Here is a 23,686-nt window from a genome sequence, read left to right on the forward strand (position 1 = left end):
AAAATTATACAGTTTGGTATAATTCAAAATTACTTAAAAATAAAATCCATTATCATAACCCCAATAATGTTCTAAAATAAAAACTATAACAAATGTTATGTCTTTAATTGTAATGTCCAAATATTTAAAGTGATGGAGTAAACACGACAAACACTATGAACAGAGTGCAAACTGCATATAAACAACAGTGAAACTGTGCAACGGACAGTGCTGCATTACGGTAATAGCTTGCATTTCACTATGTCGTGCATATGCTTGTGCGCATAGCAATATGACACTGTGGTAAACACAGTGCTGCTAGCGTCATTCGCCCCCTGCCCCCCACATGGTCATTCGCCCTCCGACAAGATGAATTTTTATTATTTTTTTTATACAAAATAAGAGAATTGTATAGGATTGTTGATGATAAAATTAAATATTACAAGCAAATATAAATAAATTAATAAATATATTTAAATATCCAGAAAAATTGGGGGTGCTGCAGTTCCGCAGTACCTATGCACAAGCCGCTTCTGTCTGTAGTGATAACTGACTTGAATTTCACCTGTTTTAAGCTTCTTTGTTTGAGCAGCATCAATTATCTTGATATGCGAGTATTTCTTGAATAATTATTTAAGCAAAATACACATGGTATTAATTATTTATGAATATTTTATTTTAATGCATTTTTTTGTTGTACAATATTGTAAATAACATTTTGGCCAAGAATTAATAAAAATGTAAATTATTTAGTGTATATACTGTTAGCACTTACTGTCATTGGCATTGCAATTCTGAAACAAACTAATTTTTTCAGTGTGTAGAGAATTTTTAGATGTGTAGCACAAGAAAAATAATATTCAGTGAAGTTTTTAGAAGATATTTACCTATGGACAAATGCACATGACATCAATGTTGAAAATTTATTTTTCACTTGGTTAGAGTATAATAAAATTAGTTTAATCCTTTATCCAAGTGTGAGCAAACAAAGTTTGCACCTGAAAGTATCTTCAGGACTGGGGTAAGGTGGTACAACACCAGGACACTCCTTTCACTCTAACCAAGTGAAAAATAAATTTTCAACATCTTTCTCTAAATCCAGAGTAATTTATTAAAAAAGGGTGGCGCACCATTTGGCAACTCCTATAGGTAGAGATGACCTGCTAATGCTTCTGCCTGGTATCTCAACTTGGGCCTGGCTCCCACTGAAGAGACCTCAATAAAGGTCGAAACTAGTTTGGGTAGTGGCCCTTCCCTTAATGCATAACATTAGACATATCTGCAAGGAGATGTTTTGCATTATAGGAGATACTGAGACAGGAGTGTTGGTAGCTTACTCCACCTTTGCAACGAGTTGCCCTGGTGTTGTACCACCTTACCCCAGTCCTGAAGATACTTTCAGGTGCAAACTTTGTTTGCTCACACTTGGATAAAGGATTAAACTAATTTTATTATACTCTAACCAAGTGAAAAATAAATTTTCAACATCTTTCTCTAAATCCACAGTAATTTATTAAAAAAGGGTGGCACACCATTTGGCAATTCCTATAGGTAGAAATGACCTGCTAATGTTTCTGCCTGGTATCTCCACTTGGGCCTGGCTCCCACTGAAGAGACCTCAATAAAGGTCGAAACTAGTCTGGGTAATGGCCATTCCCTTAATGCATAACATTAGACATATCCGCAAGGAGATGTGTTTTGCATTATATAGGAGATACTGAGATAGGAGTGTTGGTATCTTGCTCCACCTTTGCAATGAGTTGCCCTGGTGTTGTACCACCTTACGCCAGTCCATAAGATACTTTCAGGCACAAACTTTGTTTGCTCACACTTGGATAAAGGATTAAACTAATTTTATGATGACATCAATATTGCCAAGCATAGAGTGAAGAACCAAGATGTGACTATGCAATCTGCATAATGTCATGCAGCATTCCTTTGATTAGCAACAAAGAATGCTAAAATAAATAGATAAATAAATAACAGCCAGAGATCTGAGAGAGAGAGAGGAAAATTCAAAGTTAATGGAATAATATGAATTCAAAATTTAAGGAATAAAGGGTAGTTTTATTAAGAAATGCAAGGACATACAGTAATATTGTCAATTGATATATGCTGATATTTTCAAGGTACTTCTTACAGAAATCTGTTCAACTGATGAAGTAAAGAAATAGTTGATATTCTTATTATCATTATGATTGGAAAAGAGAAGAATAATTAAATTAACATACGTGCTTCACATGTCATGCAAGAACTCATTATTCATTTTGAATGGAAGTAGTGTTTCTGTTGGAATATTCTCTCAACTACCAGAAAGGATTAGTTTGTTTCTTCAGAAAAACTAATCAGTTAAAGTTCTCTCTTTTGTGAAAATTGGAATGGACGACTAATCAACTCTGTACTGAGAATTACTTGGTACAAGGAATAACATAATAGCTGCTCTCCTTAATCCACTTGAGTTTAATAATCGAGTCTGAGAACAGTAATAGCATTTCCATAGAAGACCTGGTTAAGCGCCTTTGGCAATTAAAACAGATTACTGAATACCAAAAGAAAATCATTCATCATCGTATTAAATACAAATATACTTATGTTGATGGCGTATTTAAATTTTGTCGATGCCGAGTTTGAATTAGTTCCAGTAGCTGATTTTTCAGTGTTTACCCCAGTTCCATGACAGAAATAGTGGTGCTTGGTTTAAGTGAACAATGTCCCAGATGGTAATTGGGCATGACTGATGGGCTTGACAAATTATATAATACTCTACTTATCACACAAAAAATTTACTTGCCTGAACCCCACCCCCCTCCATTTGTTAATGTGTTCCAAAAATGCTTAGTGATTTTTTTAAATATGATCATTTCATTAAATAAAAACATTCTGTCCAGTCTATCTGCATTTATGAATATTGTGAATGGGTAAGCATATTTGTCGAGCCCTGGTTATGACATTTTAACATGATTGCCATGTACCATCACTGTCTTATTTTAAGACAATACAGAATACAATTTGGTTGGCTAAATCTGAAATGGTCAATCCACCCTTGTTTGTTCATTACCTAGGCAGATACCTACTAATGAGGTGCACCACAAGTATGTTAGAAATGGACAGTAGGTCAGAAGTCCAATCATTTCTTTGCATTCCTTAAAATGTTATGTGGAGATCTAGTTATATGGCTTTGACCCTTAGTGGCTCTCATAAAAGTAATGAATTCTACATTTACAAACCTTAGCTGCTCGAAGTAATATTTCTCTCTCCTGTTCTTCATGCCTTTTCTTTTCTAACCTATCTAGTTCTTCTAGGAACTTTATTTGGCTTTTGACATCTTGAGTTATTTCATACCTGGAGTCATTCTAAGAAAATTACAAATAAAATTATCTGTAGATAATAATAATAATAATAATAAAAAAAGTTAAAATAACATGCACATCAGAATTTGAAAACAATATTACTGAGTATTATTTCATTAAAATGCATTAATCTCATAACATGAATATAATCAGGAAAGATAAATTATTTACTCAATAATCCCACATATACTGAAGATCACCCTATATTGTGGTTTGCTTGGCGAGTGTTTAATGAACACACTCTCCAATCAGGCTGTGATTTACAAATCCTTCTAGGGGCAAGGATACTCAAAAATGTCTTCAGGTGTGTGTGTGTGGGGAGGAGGAATAAATTTCAATGTCTGTTGTGAGATCACTGTGTCTGAATTTGTTGAAAAAGTTACCTTTGGTCTCTAAATCAGGGTTTCCAAATTATGTAAAAAACCTCTTAGCCCACTCATAGTATTCAATATAATAGATTTACAACCTTTCATGGAGGGGGGAGAGTAGCACAAAAAAATAAATAAAACACAAAAAAAAAAACATTAAAGTTTTCTGATGAATATATTATATATATACATTTTTTTTTCCAGATAAAATTAGCTTTTCAGTTTGCTACATTCATGACAGTATTCACAGTTATTATATTACTATATTATCAATTCACATAAAATATTAAGCAACTGCCAATTTCTAAACAGATATCAAAGTTTAGTCCACTTATACTAACTTTTCTGTTCTTTTTCTTATTATTTAATTGTTCTCTAATTCTTTCTTCATTCTAATTTATTTGTGTTCATGACATTTCAAAATACAACAGTCTTTATGCATATAATAGTATTCAAGTGATTATGATTATCATTTGAAGCATGGCTACCATATAATGCATTCAACACAGAATACTTCTAATTATTCACATAGTTTCAGAGATTTTATATATATATATTTTTAAATACTTTATCACCTACATTGTGTGTTGGAAACCTGGAAACCACATTTTTATATATAGCTTCATAAAACAGGCTGAAGAAGTAAGAATATTAGGTATTAATGTGTGGAGAAGAGTTCCAGTCAGTTTAGGGCAGGGATGCATAAACTTATTAAGGCCAAGGGCCGCATAGTTCCACTGTTACTTATGGGAGGGCCACCAAAAAAAAAAAAAAAAAAAAAAAAAAAAACTTGAAAGTTATCTACCATATATTGTTTATTTTATTTATACCTATCGTAATTGTTACAAAAAAAGGTAATAAAAAGTAAGTGAATTTAATTTGATGCGTGACACTGCATTTATTTGACGATTGTTTTGATATTTGGTTCGAGTTTTGTAGTAGCCAACCGCAAAATTGATTCTAAACTTTTATCAGTCAAGCGGTTCCTATTTTTTGATATGTTAATATTCATGACTGAAAAAGTTTGTTCACAATATATGTTGAGCCAAAGAGGCTTGCACATTTTAATGCATTATCTAGCAACCATTTATAATTGTTTTTATCGACACAACGATAGAAGTTTAATAAATTGCCTTTGTTAAATTTATTTCGCAGGCTCTCATCATTTTGAATGTCGATGAGTTCAAGCTGTGCTGATTCGGGCCAAATGGCAAAAGGATTGCTAAATAAATCTAGCAATGGTTTCACATTTTTAAAATCAGAAAACCGACTTGAAGGCTGATATCAAGTTATCAATCTTTTCAACATACACAGTTTTGAAGTTGACATTGAACTCTTCAGAAACTTTCTTATAATTAGGAAAATGGATGTAATTCCCTGACTTCAGTTGGATTTGAAATAGATTTAACTTGCACTGAAAAGACAAAATGTGGCCGTAAATTGAGTAACCAATTGATCTTTGCCCTGCAGTTGCTAATTTAACGTATTTAAATGATTAGTAATGTCAACCAGAAAGGCTAGGTAACATAACCAATCCGGATTTTTAATGTCAGGGACATTTTTGTTTTTTTCAGTCATAAAGATTTCAATTTCATCAATTAAATTTAGGAACCGCTCCAATGTTTGTCCATGACTTAGCCACCTCACTTCTGTGTAAAAAATTAAGTCACCATATTCACTTTCAATGTCTTCAAGAAACTTTTTAAATTGTTGGTGATTAAGGCCACGGGATTTTATAAAATTAATCATTGAATCCACAACTTTCATGACATGTTCAAATCCAATTTCTTAGGGCACAAGCTCTCCTGGTGGATTATACAGTGGAATTGTATCAACTCATCGTTGTGCCATCCCAAATGCTGTTACCAATCCAGAATTAGCTCCTATCATGGAAGGAGCTCCGTCAGTTGTGATACCTGATAATTTTGTCAGATCTAAATCAATTTTGGAACACTGTTCCAAAAGCCCAGTGAACATGCCATTACCTTTCGTTTGATCTGACAATGAACTCATTCCAATCAGCTCCTCACTTACCTCAAACTTTGCATTATTCCACGTGCAAATATTAACAACTGGGCTGTGGAAGTAATGTCAGTTGATTCATCAATAGCTAATGAAAAATAGGCAAATTTCTTTGAATAAGATGTTAATTGGTCCTTTACATTTTCCGACATTGCAGTAATTCTTCTTTGCACAGTTATCCTATTTAACTGAATTTTCTCAACATTTTTGGCTGATTCAGGACAAATTTTTTTAGCAGCTATCTCAAGGCAATCTTTAACGAAATCTCCGTCTGTAAATGGTCGGCACCTTTTTGCTATAAGGCGAGATATTTCAAAACTTATTTCTGTTGCGATTTCCGAATCTTGAATAGGTAAACATCGCTTGCTGACCTGTCAATTCTCGTTTCAAAAATGAAATCTTTTGTTTACGTAGTTCTTCGGGTAGATTTTTAAAAATGTAGAATGCAGACTTTCATAGTGTCTCCTTATATTGTATTCTTTTGGTATGGCTACAGCACTTTTGCAAATCAAGCACACGATATTATTAAACGACTGCACAAAACCATATTTTTCGGTCCAGCTATCCTGAAACTGCTGTTTTTCATCCTGTAGTTTGCGTTTCCTACTTGGCCCTGCTTTATCCATTGTAGAATTTATTTTTGACCGTTTCCTAGGGGGATAATTAATTGTAGCAACTGCACCTACGAAAACAAAATACTCATATGACAAATTATAAAATTTGTTAACATTATTACTAACCGATTATCGTAAGTAGACAGGCAATCGTGATGTCACAGCTACTTCGCTTTGCGCATGTACCATTTTTAAAAATTACCTATCGTGTAACTTGTTAAAGTTAAAATAATACAGGGTGAGGCGGGCCGCCAGCAAATCAACGGAGGGCCACATGCAGCCTGTGCATCCCTAGTTTAGGGTGAACTAATTCTTTAAATTTAAATTAAAAAGCTTATGGCTTATGCAAGTAAGTATCAGGAGTCAGAGCTTAAACTGGAGTAAGTTACATCTGGCTAAATTTGAACATCACGATCTACACATAAGTGCTATCTCCATCAAAATCATGATCTTTCTTCCTTCATTTTTAGATATGAAGAATTATGGATTACTTCATCATATTCCTGACATGTACCTTTATGGGGGATCTACAAGATGCTATAATAATATTACATGAATAAGTTTACATTATTATTATTTTCTTGTCAACAATTGTCTTAAAAATTAATCTGTCATTTGTCAGTCTCCAATATGGCCAAGTCTAATATGTGAGTCTTCTAAGGCACTAATAACTGATCTGCCAAGATCTCGGCCGTTCTCTGGTATACCACCCCAGATTAGCTCCTCTCACACATTCTTGAATGTTTGCGATGTCAAGCTCCCTTAATACCTTCCATTCAATCATTCTAAAACTGATACCATTTTTCAACTCTATTTTTTTTCTTCAGAACTCTATTTCCCAACTTTCACATCCATAACTTGAATGCTGTCATGCATAATGCTACTTTAGTGTTTTGGATAATCTCTCTTCTTCCACATAACTTATTTACTGATAGCTTCATGCCAGCTTTGCTCTTTCCAATAATGTATTTCGGTATTCAATTTGTCATATATACTGAAAACTTCAGCTAAACAGCTAAAATATTTTACTTGTTCTACAGGCTCTTCAACAAAGATGGAGCTGAGATTTTTCACATTCCTTCCTATTTTCATAGTTTTTGTCATTTTACTCCAATTTTCATGCCAATTCTATTACAACAATCTTAATTTCAGAAGACGAATTAATTAGCAGCATCACGTCGTTCTGCATAATATAAAGAGCAAGCTTCAATTTTAACAGTTGGTTTACAAACTTAGGTACAGGGTATGCATTGCTTTGTGTGATGTTTCATTTACATATCACTGTAGTTATGAAAAGCTTTTTTTTTTATGCCTTATTCTCCTTCTTGAGATCCTTTGTTTCCAAGATTTTTTTGTGTTTTAAATTCAGTAAATATTTGGTTCTGTCAACTCCCTGTTCCAATGTCTATGTGGGAAAAACAATCTGGCTTATTTGTCCATAGCAAATATCATAACAAATTCACTCATTAAAACCAAATCATCTGATTTGTTTTAGTGTATTCTTTACTTCATTTCTAAGCATTTTCACTAGTCTCCAGAATATTTATTCTACAATCTTCATGATGTTTATCTTCTATATTCTTACAGAAGTGTCCCATAAATGCAGATTTGTTAACTTGCTAGATATTCATCAAAAGAATTGAAGAGACAACCAGTCTAAATTTGGAGTCATGAATAAAGTGTCCATCCATATTAATTTTTATAATATATCATCATTATCCTTTCAGGAATTTAGGTCCAATGGCCTGTTCCATCTCATTCCATTTTTTACTTGGTCATTCCTGACTTCTATGTCCTCCACCTGGGTGGCATTGAAGTATCTTTTTGGATAATTTTGAACTGTCCAGCCTTTCACAATATGTTCAATTAACTTCTTTTGGTATTCATATACAGTAGTCCCACCATTATCCACAGGTTCAGTTTCCGTGGTTTCAGTTACCTGCAATTAACCCCAATCTGAAAATATTAAATGGAAAATTCCAGAAATAAACTACTCATAAGTTTTAAATTGTGTGCTGTTCTGAGTAGCGTGATGAAATTTCACACCATCCTGCATGGGCACCAATTATCCCTTTGCTCAGCGTGGCCCATGCAAATTCTCCTATTAGTCACTGAAGGTTAAATTAAAAAGGAACTGAAATACACCTAAAATTTCAAAATTTGCATATCATGCAATTTCTTACTTTTTAGTCATAACAGTGCAACCAAAGAAAATTGGGGCTCATCAGTACATTTTGAATTATTCCATTTCGAAAGTTGGGGACTTTTTCCCTTCCAATGGTCATTTCATTAACATGGGAGTTTAAGGGGACTGCAGTGGATGAATCGCTGCATGACTTATAGGAATCTAATTTTTCCAGTTTCTATTATTTTTTCTTCTACAGCTTTTATGGTCCATAATTCACTTCCATACATAAGAGAAGGTCTTGCCAAAGCTTTATAAACTCTTATTCTTGTATCCTTTTGAACTTGGTTACGTTTGAAAATATCACTGATCATTCCTGTTATCTTTAGGAAGTTGAAATTTTGATATTGATATCAGCTTCTTTTGTATATGATATAGAAGATCCAAGGTATCTGAAGTATTTAATTTGTTCTAAACTTTTATTTTCAATCATGATGCTACTTCTAACTGGTAGAAGCCATGCTTTTTGTTATCTGTTGATATTTACATTACAAATTCTTTAGCAATTATGTTTAAGAGGTATATTGATCTTTAGAGTTCATCTTCATTTCTTGCTATAATTATCTGATCATATACAAACAAAAGGATATTAAGCATAAGTCCACAATCCAATTTAAATGGTGGTTTTACATCCCCCCCCCTTCTTTATTATTTCATCTATATATATATATATATTAAATAAGAATGGTGACATTGAACATCCTTGATGGAGTCTTCTGTTTATTGATTTTCCTTTTCTAACTTTTTTCAATGATTCTTACCGCTGTTTCGTTGTTTTGATACATGTTAGCAAGCAGCTAATTTAGAATGTTTAGATTCTTGTGAACGGTCCGCAGTTTGTTCCTAAGGCATTTTCAAAGACTTTCTGGTAATTTACAAAAACTATGATGAATTAACAATGCTTCTCTATTGTCGATGCAAGATTATCCTTTTCAGAAGCCATTTTTTGTTCATCACACAATTTAATTCCTAGACATGATTTAAGTTTTAATGTTAATATTTGTGCATATGACTTACTCAGATTTAGAAAACTCATTCCTCTGTAGTTTTCACCAGTGCACTTATTGCATGTTTTATATACTGGGATGATAATTGCTGATAATGTTACTGAAGACACTGTTAAATAATTTTAACAGTTGTTTGACAAACAGATACATATTTAAGAAGTTCTATATTTATTCCATCTTCTCCAGGGGAGATTTTCCAGATTTACTTATATTGCTTGTTGGATTTCTTGTAATGTTATTTCTTCCACTATATAATTACTAGTTAGTATTATATTAGTTTTAGTTTCATCACTATCTTGCCATAAGTTTGAAAGAAGTCCAGCCAGGTTTTCTCGTTAATAATTTTAAGTTTCACCTTTTTTTAAATTTTATTATTATTATTATTTAAGAATTTTGTATGCAATTAGTCTCTTCACTATAAGATCCACTTTTGCAATGAAGTGATCCTATGTTTCTCTATTCTTTTTCTGGCTTGCTTTTTATTGAAATTGCTCTTTTGTCTTTATAATTAATTTCTGCTTCTAATGATTTTGTGTTTATCAATTGTTTATATTCTTCTTTCTTTTTTTAATGTTTTAATTAAAATTATTCTATTCAATGTCTATATCATCATTTTCTTTTATTTGCTCTAGTTTTTCATTTATTTTTTGCAAATAAAGGTAGTTTATACTTTTATCATCTAAGAGTAGAACTCTAAAAGATTCCTGGAATTTTTCTTTACGCTGATTTGGTTAATTTTAGACCATCATGCGGATATTCTTAATTTCCCCTTGTAGCAGAGATACTGATCAAATTCTATTTCTGCACTTCCAAATACCTGGCTATCTAGTATATTATTAGCTATTTTCCTATTAGGTATTATACAGACTATTATACTTTTTAGGCTTCTTGTTTTCCAAGTGAATTTATGGCAATCTTTATGCTTGAAAAAAGTATTAGTAATTTTTAAGTTATTATACTTGGAAAAATACCTAAGTCTGCTGTATATCCATTTCTATTGCATGTAGTTTCATCATTTGATCCTATACTTGTACTAAGTGGAATGTTTCTTACTCTGGCACTGAAATCTTCCGTTATTAAGAGATGATCATTTGGGTTTATTTTATCTTTTATTTTTATTTTTTTTTGTAAATCTGAATAAAAGGCATTGTTATCTTCCTCTCTTCCTTCCTCTAGGGTATAGACACCAATAATAGTCAGAAAGTCAAGACTTATTTGTAATTTTAGTTTTAGAATTCTCTCACTCCAGTATTTGTAATGTGCGATATTTTTTAAATTTATTTGTGAATAACAAATTATTACTCCTGCTTTTGCTTTCTTCTTTTTTTAACTCCACTGTAAATATACATGTAATTATCTGTTTCATCCAAACTTTTGTTTTTTCCTTATTTCTGATATTACTGCTAATTCGATATTTTTTTCTATTAGTTTTGTCTAGATCTTGGTATTTGTGATGGATATTACTAACATTCCATATATTTTTGTTTATTTTCATTCTTTTTCCTGCTCACATCCACTAACCTGTCCAACTTGTTTTCTATAGTGACAATTCAATTACTTCTTTCCCGAATCTTTGGAGTAAGAAAAGATTCAGCTGGGTTGGATAATGACCATTTGCAGCCTAGTTTGATGGTGCAGTCAACAAACTCGCCCCTAGTCTCCCTTCTCTCATTTATACCTGACCAAGCTTTCCACTGGAGTTAGTACTCAATCTTCCACTTGGGTACTCAGGTTCAAGGGTTTACCACTATGAACACACACCTTCCACTTTAATTAGTGGAAGAAAACTCACTTTATGAGTTATCTTCCACTAATTAAAGGAACTAAGCTTAATGATCTTCCTACCTCAATAATTATTAAAATTTTCAATTAATAAAAAACAACAACAACTGATTAATAGATAAAGAAATCACTAATTTGTCCCATCCCAGCTAACTATAATGATGATCCTCACAAATCAGTCTCATTTATGAGGATTCCAAACTTATATCACACACCTGATTTTTCTTGGAATTCTTAAATCCATGGGTAACTTTAGTTGACTGTTATGTTTCTAAAAATAATTTGAATCTGCAAATGAAAATTAAACACCATCTTGTATACTACTTTTATAGTGTTTTGGTTAATTTTCTCATGTTCTACAACAATTTGTTCAACTGGCTCCCCACCACAGCAGATTTGTTTATTGTTTATCAATCTGCTTACTTAATTTGCCACCTAACACTTGTGCCTACTAGGTTGTAATATTTTACTGGTTCCTCTGGATTCAACACCGAGAATGCAGTTGTTAATGCAGTCCATGTTTCTATCTGTTTGACTAACTTTTGCTTTTATTTCAATTCAGTAAAATTTGAAGATTTATAGTATTAATATGAATAATGTAAAGAGCTACACTTAATATCTCAGATTTGGATATCAGGTTTAAGATTACCTTCCTTACTTTTTGCTTAAGTTGTAAATCATAATTCAAATTCTTTGTATAATGTTTCATTTACATCATATAGTTTTGAAGAGTTATTCTCTTGGCACTTTATCATAAGCTTTTCCTAATATACTTTAATTTTTTTTTTAATGTAAATCCCACCCATGAAAGGCTATTAGAAGAGAGCATCCATACCAGTACTGTGGACTGCTAGATAACTTAGCAATCTCGCCCTAACAAGCATATCAGTGACGTGTGTGAGGTGCAGGTGAGGATTGAGAAAGAAAACGTTTGACATTTTTCTTGAGGAGTTTCAGGTTGTAGTTCTTTAAGAATACTTCATGAGGTAGGCTGTTCCAAAGGATAAGAGGCAAATGGAAAGAGGAAGGGAGAAAGCAGGTTCAGTGTATTTGCATTCACACTGAAAAGGGATGCTGGGCAGTTGCTGCTCATGCCTTAACAGGCCCAACAGAAAACGGAGGAATGGGTAAGTGTTAGTCCAGGCAAGGAGAAATACATATTTGATCCTGTCTGGTGATTTATGTATTAGTGAGGATAAGTTATCTGTGATCCCTTTTGTAAGATAAAGGCAAGACTGTCTTTTGGAGGCAATGAAAGGGAACAGATTGTCCTCACCCCAATGAAGAATAGCATGGAGATTACACTTTAAGGCATTCGTTGTAGACGATGCTGAAGCGTGGAATGTCTGAGCACTGCACAGTTTGTCAAATAAGTAGGATGAAGGGAGAGTACTATCATTAGCAAGGTTATGAATAGGATTGGTGGTGAGTGAGAATAGGTAATTTATGTACAGGAGAAAGTAGATGATGGAACAGAGCCATAAGGCCTCCTGGATTGGTGGTAAAGTTCAATGAGAAAGAGTTATCCACTATGATACACAGTGAATAATCCAAGAGAAAGCTGGCTATCCAATTACAAGAATTAGCAGGCAGACAGAAGACTGGCAATTTGCTAGGCAAGCTGTGATGCAATCAAAAACTCTGGAAATGTCAAGAGCAGCGTATCTTCAATATAACTTCAACGTAACCTTAACCTTGATATCATTTCTAACACTCTCCTTTGTACTCTCTCCAATATATCAGAATCACAACAGAAATCAGGAGACCAGGCCTGCTCACCATAGTCCGAGTGAGGTCATATCAATCATTCCAATCAGGCACCACTCTATGAGAGAAAAATCTGTCCCCCCCCCCCTTCGTAGCAGCATTCATTCTCAGCTTCCAAGGATGCCCTCTTGTTCTTTCCCCACCCTCCATAAATTGAAATCCTGTATGACCCTTTCAGAAGTTTGTAAGCCTCTATCATATCACCTCTCTTTCTCCGGTTTGCTAGTGTCTGCAGCCTACAAATTCTCAGTCTGTCTTCATAATCACTATTCCACAATCCTGATATAATTTCTAATACTCTCCTTTGTACTATTTCCAATATATCAGAATCACAACAGAAATCAGGAGACCAGGCCTACTCACCATAGTCCAAGTGAGGTCATATCAAGGCCTTGCAAAGAGGTGAAATGACTTCCTTATCCTTATATGTCAAGACTCATTTCAGTCTTGCAATTATTCTTGGAGTTGTATTTACAATTTTTGCTATATGGCCCTCAAACTTCAACTTCCTATCTGCTAAAACTTCAATATTCCTAGCCTGGTCGGCTTCTTCTAGCATAATCCTACCAATATTACAAGCCATTGGATATTGAATTACATCAAAGTGTGTAACTTTATATTTACATAAGCATTAAGGTATCCATTGAGACTATGAGACCACTGTTCACTATAGCACACACCATTCAGGTGTAATGTACAGACACCAAATCATCCACAGACAACTTAGCTATTGATAATAGATACTCAATAGTTTCAATAACAATAGAAAGACAACTACTGTCATCATATAATTATGTTAACCTCCTTCCCTGTTTTTTATTTTATGTTACTACTCCCACTCATGAAAGCTTTTTGTACATTTGTGGGCTAAGAATTTTTTTCCCTAGTTCAGAAACTTGCTCAAGTCTCAAATAAGCAGAATGGTGATTTCACATTGGGCAATCAAATTCATGTTGTTATTATTATTATACCTATTGTATATATGTATTTATGTATGTTTGGGTTTCCTACAATAAATTTTTCTCAGTTGCAGTGTTAAAAATTGAGAGGGTTATTGAAGAATAAATAACAGTTTGCTACACCAAAGATTAACAAATTCAGCAAATACTCTGCCTACACCAAAGCACACAACATATGCAAATCAGTCATCAGCAGTTCCAAATCTGATTTCATAAAGGACAACAGCAAAAAACTTGCCTCCTCTCCAAATGGAAGCTGTGCCTTCTGATCCCTCGCTAAGGCCATTGGATGCAACTTCTGCTCTCCTGCACTTCCAATCCTCCTCTCATCCTAATGGAACCAATGTTACTTCACCCAGAGATAAAGATGACCTCCTGACAACACTTTTTCTCAAACTCCTACACTAATGATCAAGGGAAATCACCTTCTACCATATTGGAATCCAAGCACCGCATGCTTCCTTTAGTTTGTCGATAAAAATAAATCAGGAAAGTACTAAAAAACTTGAATACTAAAAAGTCTTCTGGTCCTGATGGCAACTCTCCTATTGTTCTCAATACTTATCCCATGCATCGGGATAAATATTGATATACTTATCTTAATGCATGGAAGCAATGTCATATCCATCCTATTCCAAAAAATGGTGATAGAAGTCAACCAGAAACTACCAACCAAATGCCATCACCTCAGTCTTCTACAAAATAATGGAGAAATTCATCAATAGCCAACACCTCCACAGGACCACCAATGAATCAGTGACCATCAGTATGGATTCTGCCATTCAAGATCCACAGCTGACCTCGTAGCTTGCATCACTCACTTCTGGACATGTGCCATGGAAAAGTTTGGAGAAACTTGTGCAGTGGTATCATGGCCTACTCAACCAATTACCATCATTTGGTCTCCCTGTTACCATCTGTAATTGGGTAGCCAGCTTTGGTATCATGGCCTACTCAACCAATTACCATCATTTGGTCTCCCTGTTACCATCTGTAATTGGGTAGCCAGCTTTCTCTCTGGTTGTTCTCTTCAAGTCATGGTAAATGGCTCTCTCTCTCTCTTTGAGCTTCACCATCGATGGCAGAGTGCCTCAAGACTCTGTCCTATCACCAACTCTTTCTCTTGTTCATAACAACCTACTGGGAATCAGCACTAACGTATCCACAGCTTTGCTGACGATAGTACTCTCCACTCATCCTACTCATTCGACAAACCATGCAGTACTCTGACATCCAAGGCTACAAGATCATCTATAACTAGTTTCCTAAACATTGATCATAATATCCTTCAGTGGGGTGAGAACAACGTTGTCATGTTCACCATCAAAATACAGTCGTCTTTTCTCTTGCAAAAGAGATCTCAGTTCACCTACCCATACCCTTAGTGACACATAAATCACCAGACAAGATCAGATCTCCCTGCTTGAACTAATGTTTACCTCCAGTCTCTCCTGGCATAAACACATCACATCAATAGCCTTCTCAGCATCCAAGAAATTAGGCATTTTATTTCATTCAGAAGAATATTTTACAACCAACCAACTGTATACAAATTCCAAATCCATCCATGCCTAGACTATTGCTCACATGTTTGAGGTGGTGCAACTAAAACTTCCCTTAAAATCCTTGATGCTGTCCAGAGGCAAGCAATTAGGCTCACCGATGATCCCTGTCTTAAAGATTCACTTCAACCTCTATCTCACAATGCAGTGTTTTAGCCTCAACTTCCATGTTCACTGCTCTAGTGATTTGACAACTATCATTCTTTCACTTTCAGTTGTAACTGTTAATACAAGAACAGCAGCTGCCCAGAATCCCTTTACTGTGCAAATGCAAGCACACTGCACCTGCTTCTCCCCTTTCTCTTTTATTCCGTCCACCTTTCTCCTCTGAAACAGCCTTCTTCATGAAGTATTTTCAAACAATTACAACATGCAGCTCTTAAAAAAAAAAAAAGAGAAAAAAAAAAAGAATTTCGGTCTTCATCTGCACGCCACACAGCACTGACGTGCACGTAGGTCCCTTAACTTCTCACGTACGGAATCAATATAAAAGATAATGAATAACAGAGGGGATAATGTACATCCTTGTCTCACACCAGATTTAACATTAAACCATCTTCCTGTACTTCCTTCAATTCTAATTGCTGACTTACAACTCAAATAAAGACTAAGTATTGCTTGATATAATGCCCCATTGACAACATATAACTGTAAAGTATTGAATAGCTTCTCTCTTGGCATCTTGTATATTGAAAAAAAAGTTAGGACAACCTCCTCTAGTTGATGAGAATGACTTGTCTTTTTTAAAATGAGCCATTACACAATTTATAAACTCTAGAAACAATAGTTGTCAATAATATTTATTTCATCATCATCATCAATTTCCTGCCATGTACCCTCAAGGGGTATACAGGATATGATAGTACTACATGAAAAATTAAATCATTACTAACTTCCTATCTACAATTTTCTTCCAAATCAGTCTGTTACTTGTCAAGACTCCAACATTATCAGATCTTATATTTCTATCGTCTAAGGCACTTTGTACCGTATCAATCCACCTATATCGTCTTGGTCTTCCTCTGAGTCGTTTTCCTGCCAACCTGGCAGAGAACACTTGTTTTTGCTAATCTTTCCCCGCACATTCTGTTTAAGTGACCATACCACCTGAGCTTAGCTATGCTCATGAATTCCTGGATGCTGACAATGTCAAGTTCTTTCCTAATATCCTGGTTTTTAATATGATATTGCCACTGATGCCATCTGTTCACGCCTCTAATCTTTCTCAGGACTCTCATACCGGCGGTCTCTAGTCTTTAGCCAAGTGTTTTACTTCTGACCCAGCTCTTAGATCCATAAGTTAAAACAGGTTTGAACACTGTCTTGTACACAGCTAATTTAGTGTTCCGACTAATTTCTCTCTTATTCCATGTGAATTAATTCAATTAACTTCCTACCATACCAGCTTTGTTGATTCTGTTGTCTATTTTCATATTTAATTTACTATCTTCACTAAAAATCATGCCTAAGTAGCTGAAATGTTTTACTTGTTCCACAGGTTCTCCATTGACAATGCAGTTGACATTTTCAGCGATTCTACCTATTTTTTTATTGTCTGTCTTTTTATTGCTAACCTTCATACCATATCTATTACAACAGTTATTCAATTTAGTCAGGGAATCTTGCAGACTTGTAGCAGATTTATTTAGAAGTATAACATCATCTGCATAAAGCAAAGATCTGACATTAACATCTCCAATTTTGATATCATGTTTAATACCACTTTCTTTCATAATGTGATCCATATAGATAATGAATAACAGAGGGGATAATGTACATCCTTGTCTCACACCAGATTTAACATTAAACCATCTTCCTGTACGTCCATCAATTCTAATTGCTGACTTACAACTCAAATAAAGACTAAGTATTGCTTGATATAATGCCCCATTGACAACATATAACTGCAGCGTATTGAATAGCTTCTCTCTTGGCACCTTGTCATATGCCGTTTCCAAATCGAACAAAACTTAAATACAGATCTTTGTTATATTCCCATGATTTCTCCACTATTTGTCGTAAAGTGAAGATGTGATCCATTTTGTTCTTCACCAAGCTTTTCTTCCACAATTCTTCTCAACTGTTTCTCAAGTATACTTGCATATATCTTACCAGGAACACTCAGTAGGGATATACCTCTGTAATTCTCACATTCAGTTTTATTTCCCTTTTTATATATGGCTATTATGAGAGCTCTACTCCAATCATTGGGAATTTGTACCTCTGTCCAGGCTTTCTGAACTATGCAGTGCAGCCATTGTAAGACTTTTATGCCACCATACTTCAGCATTTCTGGTCGAATATCATGTACTCCTGCTGCCTTTCCACATTTTAAGCCTTTGATGGCTTTTTCTACTTCAAGTATGGATATGTATTCCTGGCTGTATGCCTGGTCAGTGTTTTTTTTTTTTTTTTTTTATCACTGTGCCATCATCACTGATTGTTTCATTTAGCAGTTTTTCAAAGTAATTACTCCATACTTCAAGGATATCTTTTTCTCCCGTTTTCATGTCACCTTTATCATCTCTAATGCAGATGATAAAGGTGACATAATGGAAGAAAGAATACAGCATTCTTTCTTCCATTCCTAACCTTCTTCAACAACCTCCAGAATATTATGCCACCTTCTTGATATTTATTTTCTATGTTCTTGCCAAAGTCCTCCCATAACTTTTGTTTAGCTAGTTTTACACATTGTTTAGCTTTCTTACATTTGTGTCTATATTCTCTAAGAGCACAAGCTGACTTATTTGCCAGGAACTTTTGATATGCTTTCTTCTTTTCCCTTCACTGCCTCTTTAACTTCCTGTGTCCACCATGGAGTTCTAATTTTTCTATACTTGCAGACAACTTCACCACATGCCACTCTAGCTGAATCAATCAGGGTTTTCTTCAAGGCTTGCCACTGAATCTCCAAGGTTTGGTTCCTGTTCTCAAAATCTTTCATTTCTTCTTCAATATTTGTGTATTTTAGTCTACAGTTCACATCTGAGAGCTGCTCAACTTTTATTCGCTTTAAAACTTTCTTACATGTTATTCTTTTCAATATGAAATTCAATTTTATTCTGCTCAAGACTAAATAGTGATCACTTCCAATTTCAAATCCTCTGTACACTTTGATGTCCTGTACCAGGGAGAAAACATCACTATCATCAATAACATAGTCAATGAGACTTTTCTTATTCCTTGCCTCTTCTCTCCATGTGAATTTGTGCACATTTTTATGTTGGAACATGGTATTAGTAATAACCAATCCACGTCCTGAGCAGAAACCCAACAGATATTTGCCATTATTATTAGCTTTGCTCTTTTCTCCAAATTTTCCCAAAATATTTTTGTATGTCTCACAATCATTTCCTACTCTGCTATTTAGATCGCCAACAATTACCAACTTTTCCGTTTTCATTGTGTCAGTTGCTTTTTCTAAAGCCTCAAAAAATTCCTCTACTGCTACCTTAGTAGAACTACATCATTCCACTTTGCCCACATCATTCTACTTGAGACTGCCTACCATTCAAGAAGATTAGCCTCTTATTTTGTGCTGAATACTATGGCTACTCCTTCTTTTCCTTGATTGTCATTGCCTGAATATAACATTTTGTATTTATTGCTCAGAAAGATCTCACCAGTTTTTGTCTTTTTTGTTTCAGTCACCTCTATTATGTTGATCTGATACTTATCTAATTCCTCAGGTAGCTCCAATTCTTTGCTATTCAGGCTTCTTATGTTGATAGTATCGATCTTTAACTCTGGTAATGTTGAGTTGGGGTGTGTTTTCAGATTTGTTCCAGTAGCTGACTTTTCGCTGTTCACCCTGGTTCTCTGGTGAAAACAACGGGGGGGGGGGCCTTGTTTAACCAGGTGATGCCCCTGCCGGCATGAAATTTTGTCATGTTGTACCATCATTTTGTATTTTGGTTTAACCAATAAGAATACAATTTGGTCAGCTAAATCCCAAATTGCCAGTCCATCCTCATTCGTTCAGTATCCAAGTAGATACCAAACAGGGTGCACCACGAGAAGGTGAGGATTGGACATTAGGTCAGAAGCCCTGGTCGGTTCTCCACATTCCTTTAAAGGCTATGTGGAGGTTTCCTCTCAGTTATACAGCTTTGACCCTTAAACACCCCTAATAATATTTACTTAATTATTAATATTCTAATAATTTTATAATTAATGTTAATTAATATTAATTTATGTTGCATTATAAATTCATATGAAGCTTACAAATTTTAGATGGATTAAAAAATTTATTCCACCAACATTGCACACAAATAGCATATTTATATATAAAATATATACCTTTATATTTTCCAATCTATGTTCAGCTATGGTACCCAACTTTTCAATTAATGTTTTCAACCTTTCTTGTGCAGCATGTGATATAAGTGCAACAACTTCATTAGGAACATCATCTATTCCATGTTTTGATGCTTAAAAAAATAATTATAATTAAAAAAAGGTGTACCATTAAGCAATAAAGAGGATGTTATTAAAATATATTACATTAAACAATGAAGAGGATGTCATTAAAATATATTACAATGATTAATAAATAAATAAAACTCAAGCTACAGCTTAATATAAAAATGTTTGTTTGGTAGTGCATATGCATGTGTACACATGGCACGAATGCACATACACCTCCCTGTGGGTCACCTGTTTGTGGTGGGGGGGGGGGGGGCTCCCAGTGATGGTACTGGTCCTTTTCATTCTTCTTCTCCTTTTTTGCTTTTCTTCCCATATTCTTTGCTCTACTTCTCCTGAGTCTTTTTAACTATCCTTTCTTCCAGACCACCAGGACTGGTGATCTGGAAGAAAGGACCTCTGCTCTGGCAAGACAGACGGTCCCGGATAGCCTGGCCAGGATCATTGGATAAGTAAGTCTATAGCAGCAGTAAGTCTATCATCCCCATGGTCCAGGTTTGGGACACAAGACACTGTGGTGCTGATAAAATGTCTGGGGTAGCCCTGGCATTCCACTCCCGTGTGCAGTCATTGCTTGCCGGTCAGTGGGCATCCATGTGTGACTCCGTGGTGGTGGGGAGTTCTGGCACAGAACTAAAAACTACTTGAGCATGAATTCTTCATTCTCAAACGTTTCAGGGCATTAACAAAGTTCCAACTAAGTACTAATACTGTATATGCAGCATTTAGTAACAAGTAAGAAACAAAAGATATATGATAATAGTATAAATGTACCAGTATTTCTGATCATCTATGCAACATGTGAAAAGTCAACAGAGAAAATGTCATCCTTTGTTATTCAAAAGGGTTTATTACTGGGAAGCTTTAAGAAAACAGTTAAGAAATATGTCCTGGTAATATCCTTGTAGAAACATGTCAACAACATTCAGAAAAACAGAAACTACAGAGCAACAGTAATAGAGGGAATACCAATTACAGTAACATCTCATAAAACACAACTCTTCTAGAAGAGTGATCTCAGAATGTGATCTCCTTGATGTTCCTGATGAAGAGATATGTTCAGAGCTTAAAGATCAGGAAACAAGAGGTATGAGATGCATCCTGATCCATAGGAATGATCATTTAGTTCTAACAGGAACATCACCCTTACTTCTGATATAGTTAAGCCTCCACCATCTGTAAAGCAGGGAATCTCAACTGTCCTGTTAGACTATATGTCTTCAATCTACTAAGATACTTCAATTGTCAGAAATATGGACATGCCCAAACTGCCTGTCATAGCTCTATCACTTGTGCCCAGTGTGGTAGTAAAAAGCATCATAGCAAATAAATCATTGACACCCCCCCCACACACACACAGAAAAAATGGATATTTGTTGTATCCAATGAAAGTAAATTAAACTTGCCAACTCACCCTGACACATTAGATGTATTGCATATTTTACCAGAGGAAGAGATGCACACTGGGCATCCATATTTCCCAAAAATAACTGATAAATATAAACCCAACAAAGGTAAGTCTTCAACCTTCTGAAAACCATATAAGTCTATAAATCCAAAACAATAGGAAAATTTTTACAAAGGAACTGTCATAGATTTTGCCAGGATATCAACGATATCAAGATTTTGCTGCAGAAACACAAACCCATCTGTTCTATCTATAGGAAACATACTTAAGACCAAATGAGGTCTTACAGAAATTCACTGTTATATGCAAGGACAGAACTGGGGGTGGTCCAGCTGATGGAGGAGTAACTATCTTAGTGGGCAGTCATACTCCTTTCCTTCATGTTTAGTTTCATACTGGTTGGAAGCAGCAGCAATTCACCTATCCATGGGATTTCTTATTACAGTAGGTTCAATTTATTTACCACTGAGTGCTGAGTTAAATGAATCTAACAGACAAGCTTAGGTCTTGAGCATTATTTGTAACTTATTTTTTAATGGTATTAACAACACCAAATGAACTATTTTATAATAATAATAAAAAAAAAGCTTATGAACTGGCTTATATTTTGCTGGATTTCAAACCAGCATCTTCAAAGCAAAAAGCAGCATGCTGTAGTTTACATGCAACAATGAGGAGTGAAACAATTCAAACGGTAACAGACTAAAGATATAGAGTCCTAATTTGGTGCCTTCCAAGGTTGTAGGAAAGAGTAAGTATTACAGCTATGACAGTCTCCCAAATTTTTGGTAAATTAATGCAACCATACTTGTTCAGGTTAGGAGAATTCTTCAAAGGCTAATACAAAAAAAAATAATTTTTCTGACCTGTAACTACTTCTAAATAGCACACTGGTTTTCTTCCATCTAATCCTGTGTGAAAGGGTGTCCAAAGCATGGTCTGCCTGTCATGACGCCATAATAATGATAGCAGATCTTCCTGTCTGCCTATGGGCATTATTATGGCAAGTCGGGACTGGCAGACCATGCTTTGGACACCTCTTCACACATGATTAGATGGAATGGAAGACAACCAATGTGCTATGTAGAAGTTGTTATAGGTCAGAAAGATTATTTTTAGAACCAACCATGGCTATGAAGAATTCTCCTAACCTGAACAAGTATGGATGCATTAATTTGCCAAAAACTTGGGAAACTTATCTTAAGATCAACTCCTACATAGCTGTGATACTTCTTATCTTTTACATGAGAGGATGTCATATTAGGACTTGAAATCTTTCGTCTGTTACAATTTTGAATTGTTTCACTTATTCTTTGTTGTGTGCAAACTATAACATGTTACTTTGTATTCTGAAGATGCTGGGTTGAAATTCATCAAAATATAAACCTGTTAATAAACATCTTTTTTTTATAAAATAATTTGTTTGGTGTTGTTAAGACCGTTAAAATAAGTTGGGTTAAATGAAATCAATCTTTTATCCTGAAAATAACCAATACTTCTTATGAGTGACTTTAATACTCACTATACTCTGCAGGTAGTGCCAGAACAAACAGACAAGGTCATATCATTGAACAAATCCTTGACAATAATGATCTCTCCCTTTTAAGGATGCTGAAAAGAACATATGTTGAAGCAACACATCCTGTTCTGTGCACAATGCCCTCACAGGAATCATGTTCTCCTACATGAATGCCCATATGGAAAATGGACAAGGCTGACTGGAATACTTTTTCCCAATCTTGCAAAATTTAATGCTGATATAGTCCTATCAATGAAGCAGCAAAGTATGTAACAGACTGCACTGTCCAGGCAGCAACAGTCTCCATTCCAACTGATTTCAACTCTATCCAAAGCCTTGGATAGAGTGGAAATCCAGAATGCCAGGCAGCCAAAAAAAAAAAATCAACACAGAGCATTTGATATATTTCATAGATACCCCACTACATCAACCTTAATAGCTTTTAAGCGTGCTCAGGCCAAAGCACATTATATGAGACATCAATCAATCAAATGACCAGCGCAAAATCTGTATGGGATAAAATCTGGAAAATGAAAGATAGATACAGAACACACTATTTGTCTACCTTGGACCATAATGGATGTGTTATTGCTGATCCCAAAGCTACTGCAGACACTTTGGGAGAAAATTTGGCCAGAATCTCAGCAACAGTTACATATCCTTCTGAATTTTTAATATTGAAAGAGCAGCAAGAGAAATAGTGGCTAAATTTTTCTATCAATGGGCTTGAGCCATA

General features: G+C 34.8%; 1 protein-coding gene across 2 annotated transcripts in view; it reads right to left on the reverse strand.

Annotated features, from left to right (window-relative positions):
- The window catches only part of LOC150096621 (transcription initiation factor TFIID subunit 4B-like), a 383,016-nt gene that overhangs the window by 92,201 nt on the left and 267,129 nt on the right, over window positions 1–23,686 (reverse strand). For both annotated transcript variants that reach the window (XM_090407990.1, XM_090407989.1), the window contains 2 exons: window positions 19,898–20,028; window positions 3,207–3,332 (listed from right to left, as the gene is read on the reverse strand). In XM_090407990.1, the coding sequence (XP_090264116.1) occupies window positions 3,207–3,332; window positions 19,898–20,028 (257 nt within the window). The remainder of the gene's footprint in view (window positions 1–3,206; window positions 3,333–19,897; window positions 20,029–23,686) is intronic.

Source organism: Typopeltis vanoorti, chromosome 18 (assembly GCF_054136105.1).
Source record: "Typopeltis vanoorti isolate ZY-2024b chromosome 18, IOZ_Tvanoo_1.0, whole genome shotgun sequence".
NCBI classification, from domain to species: domain Eukaryota; kingdom Metazoa; phylum Arthropoda; class Arachnida; order Uropygi; family Thelyphonidae; genus Typopeltis; species Typopeltis vanoorti.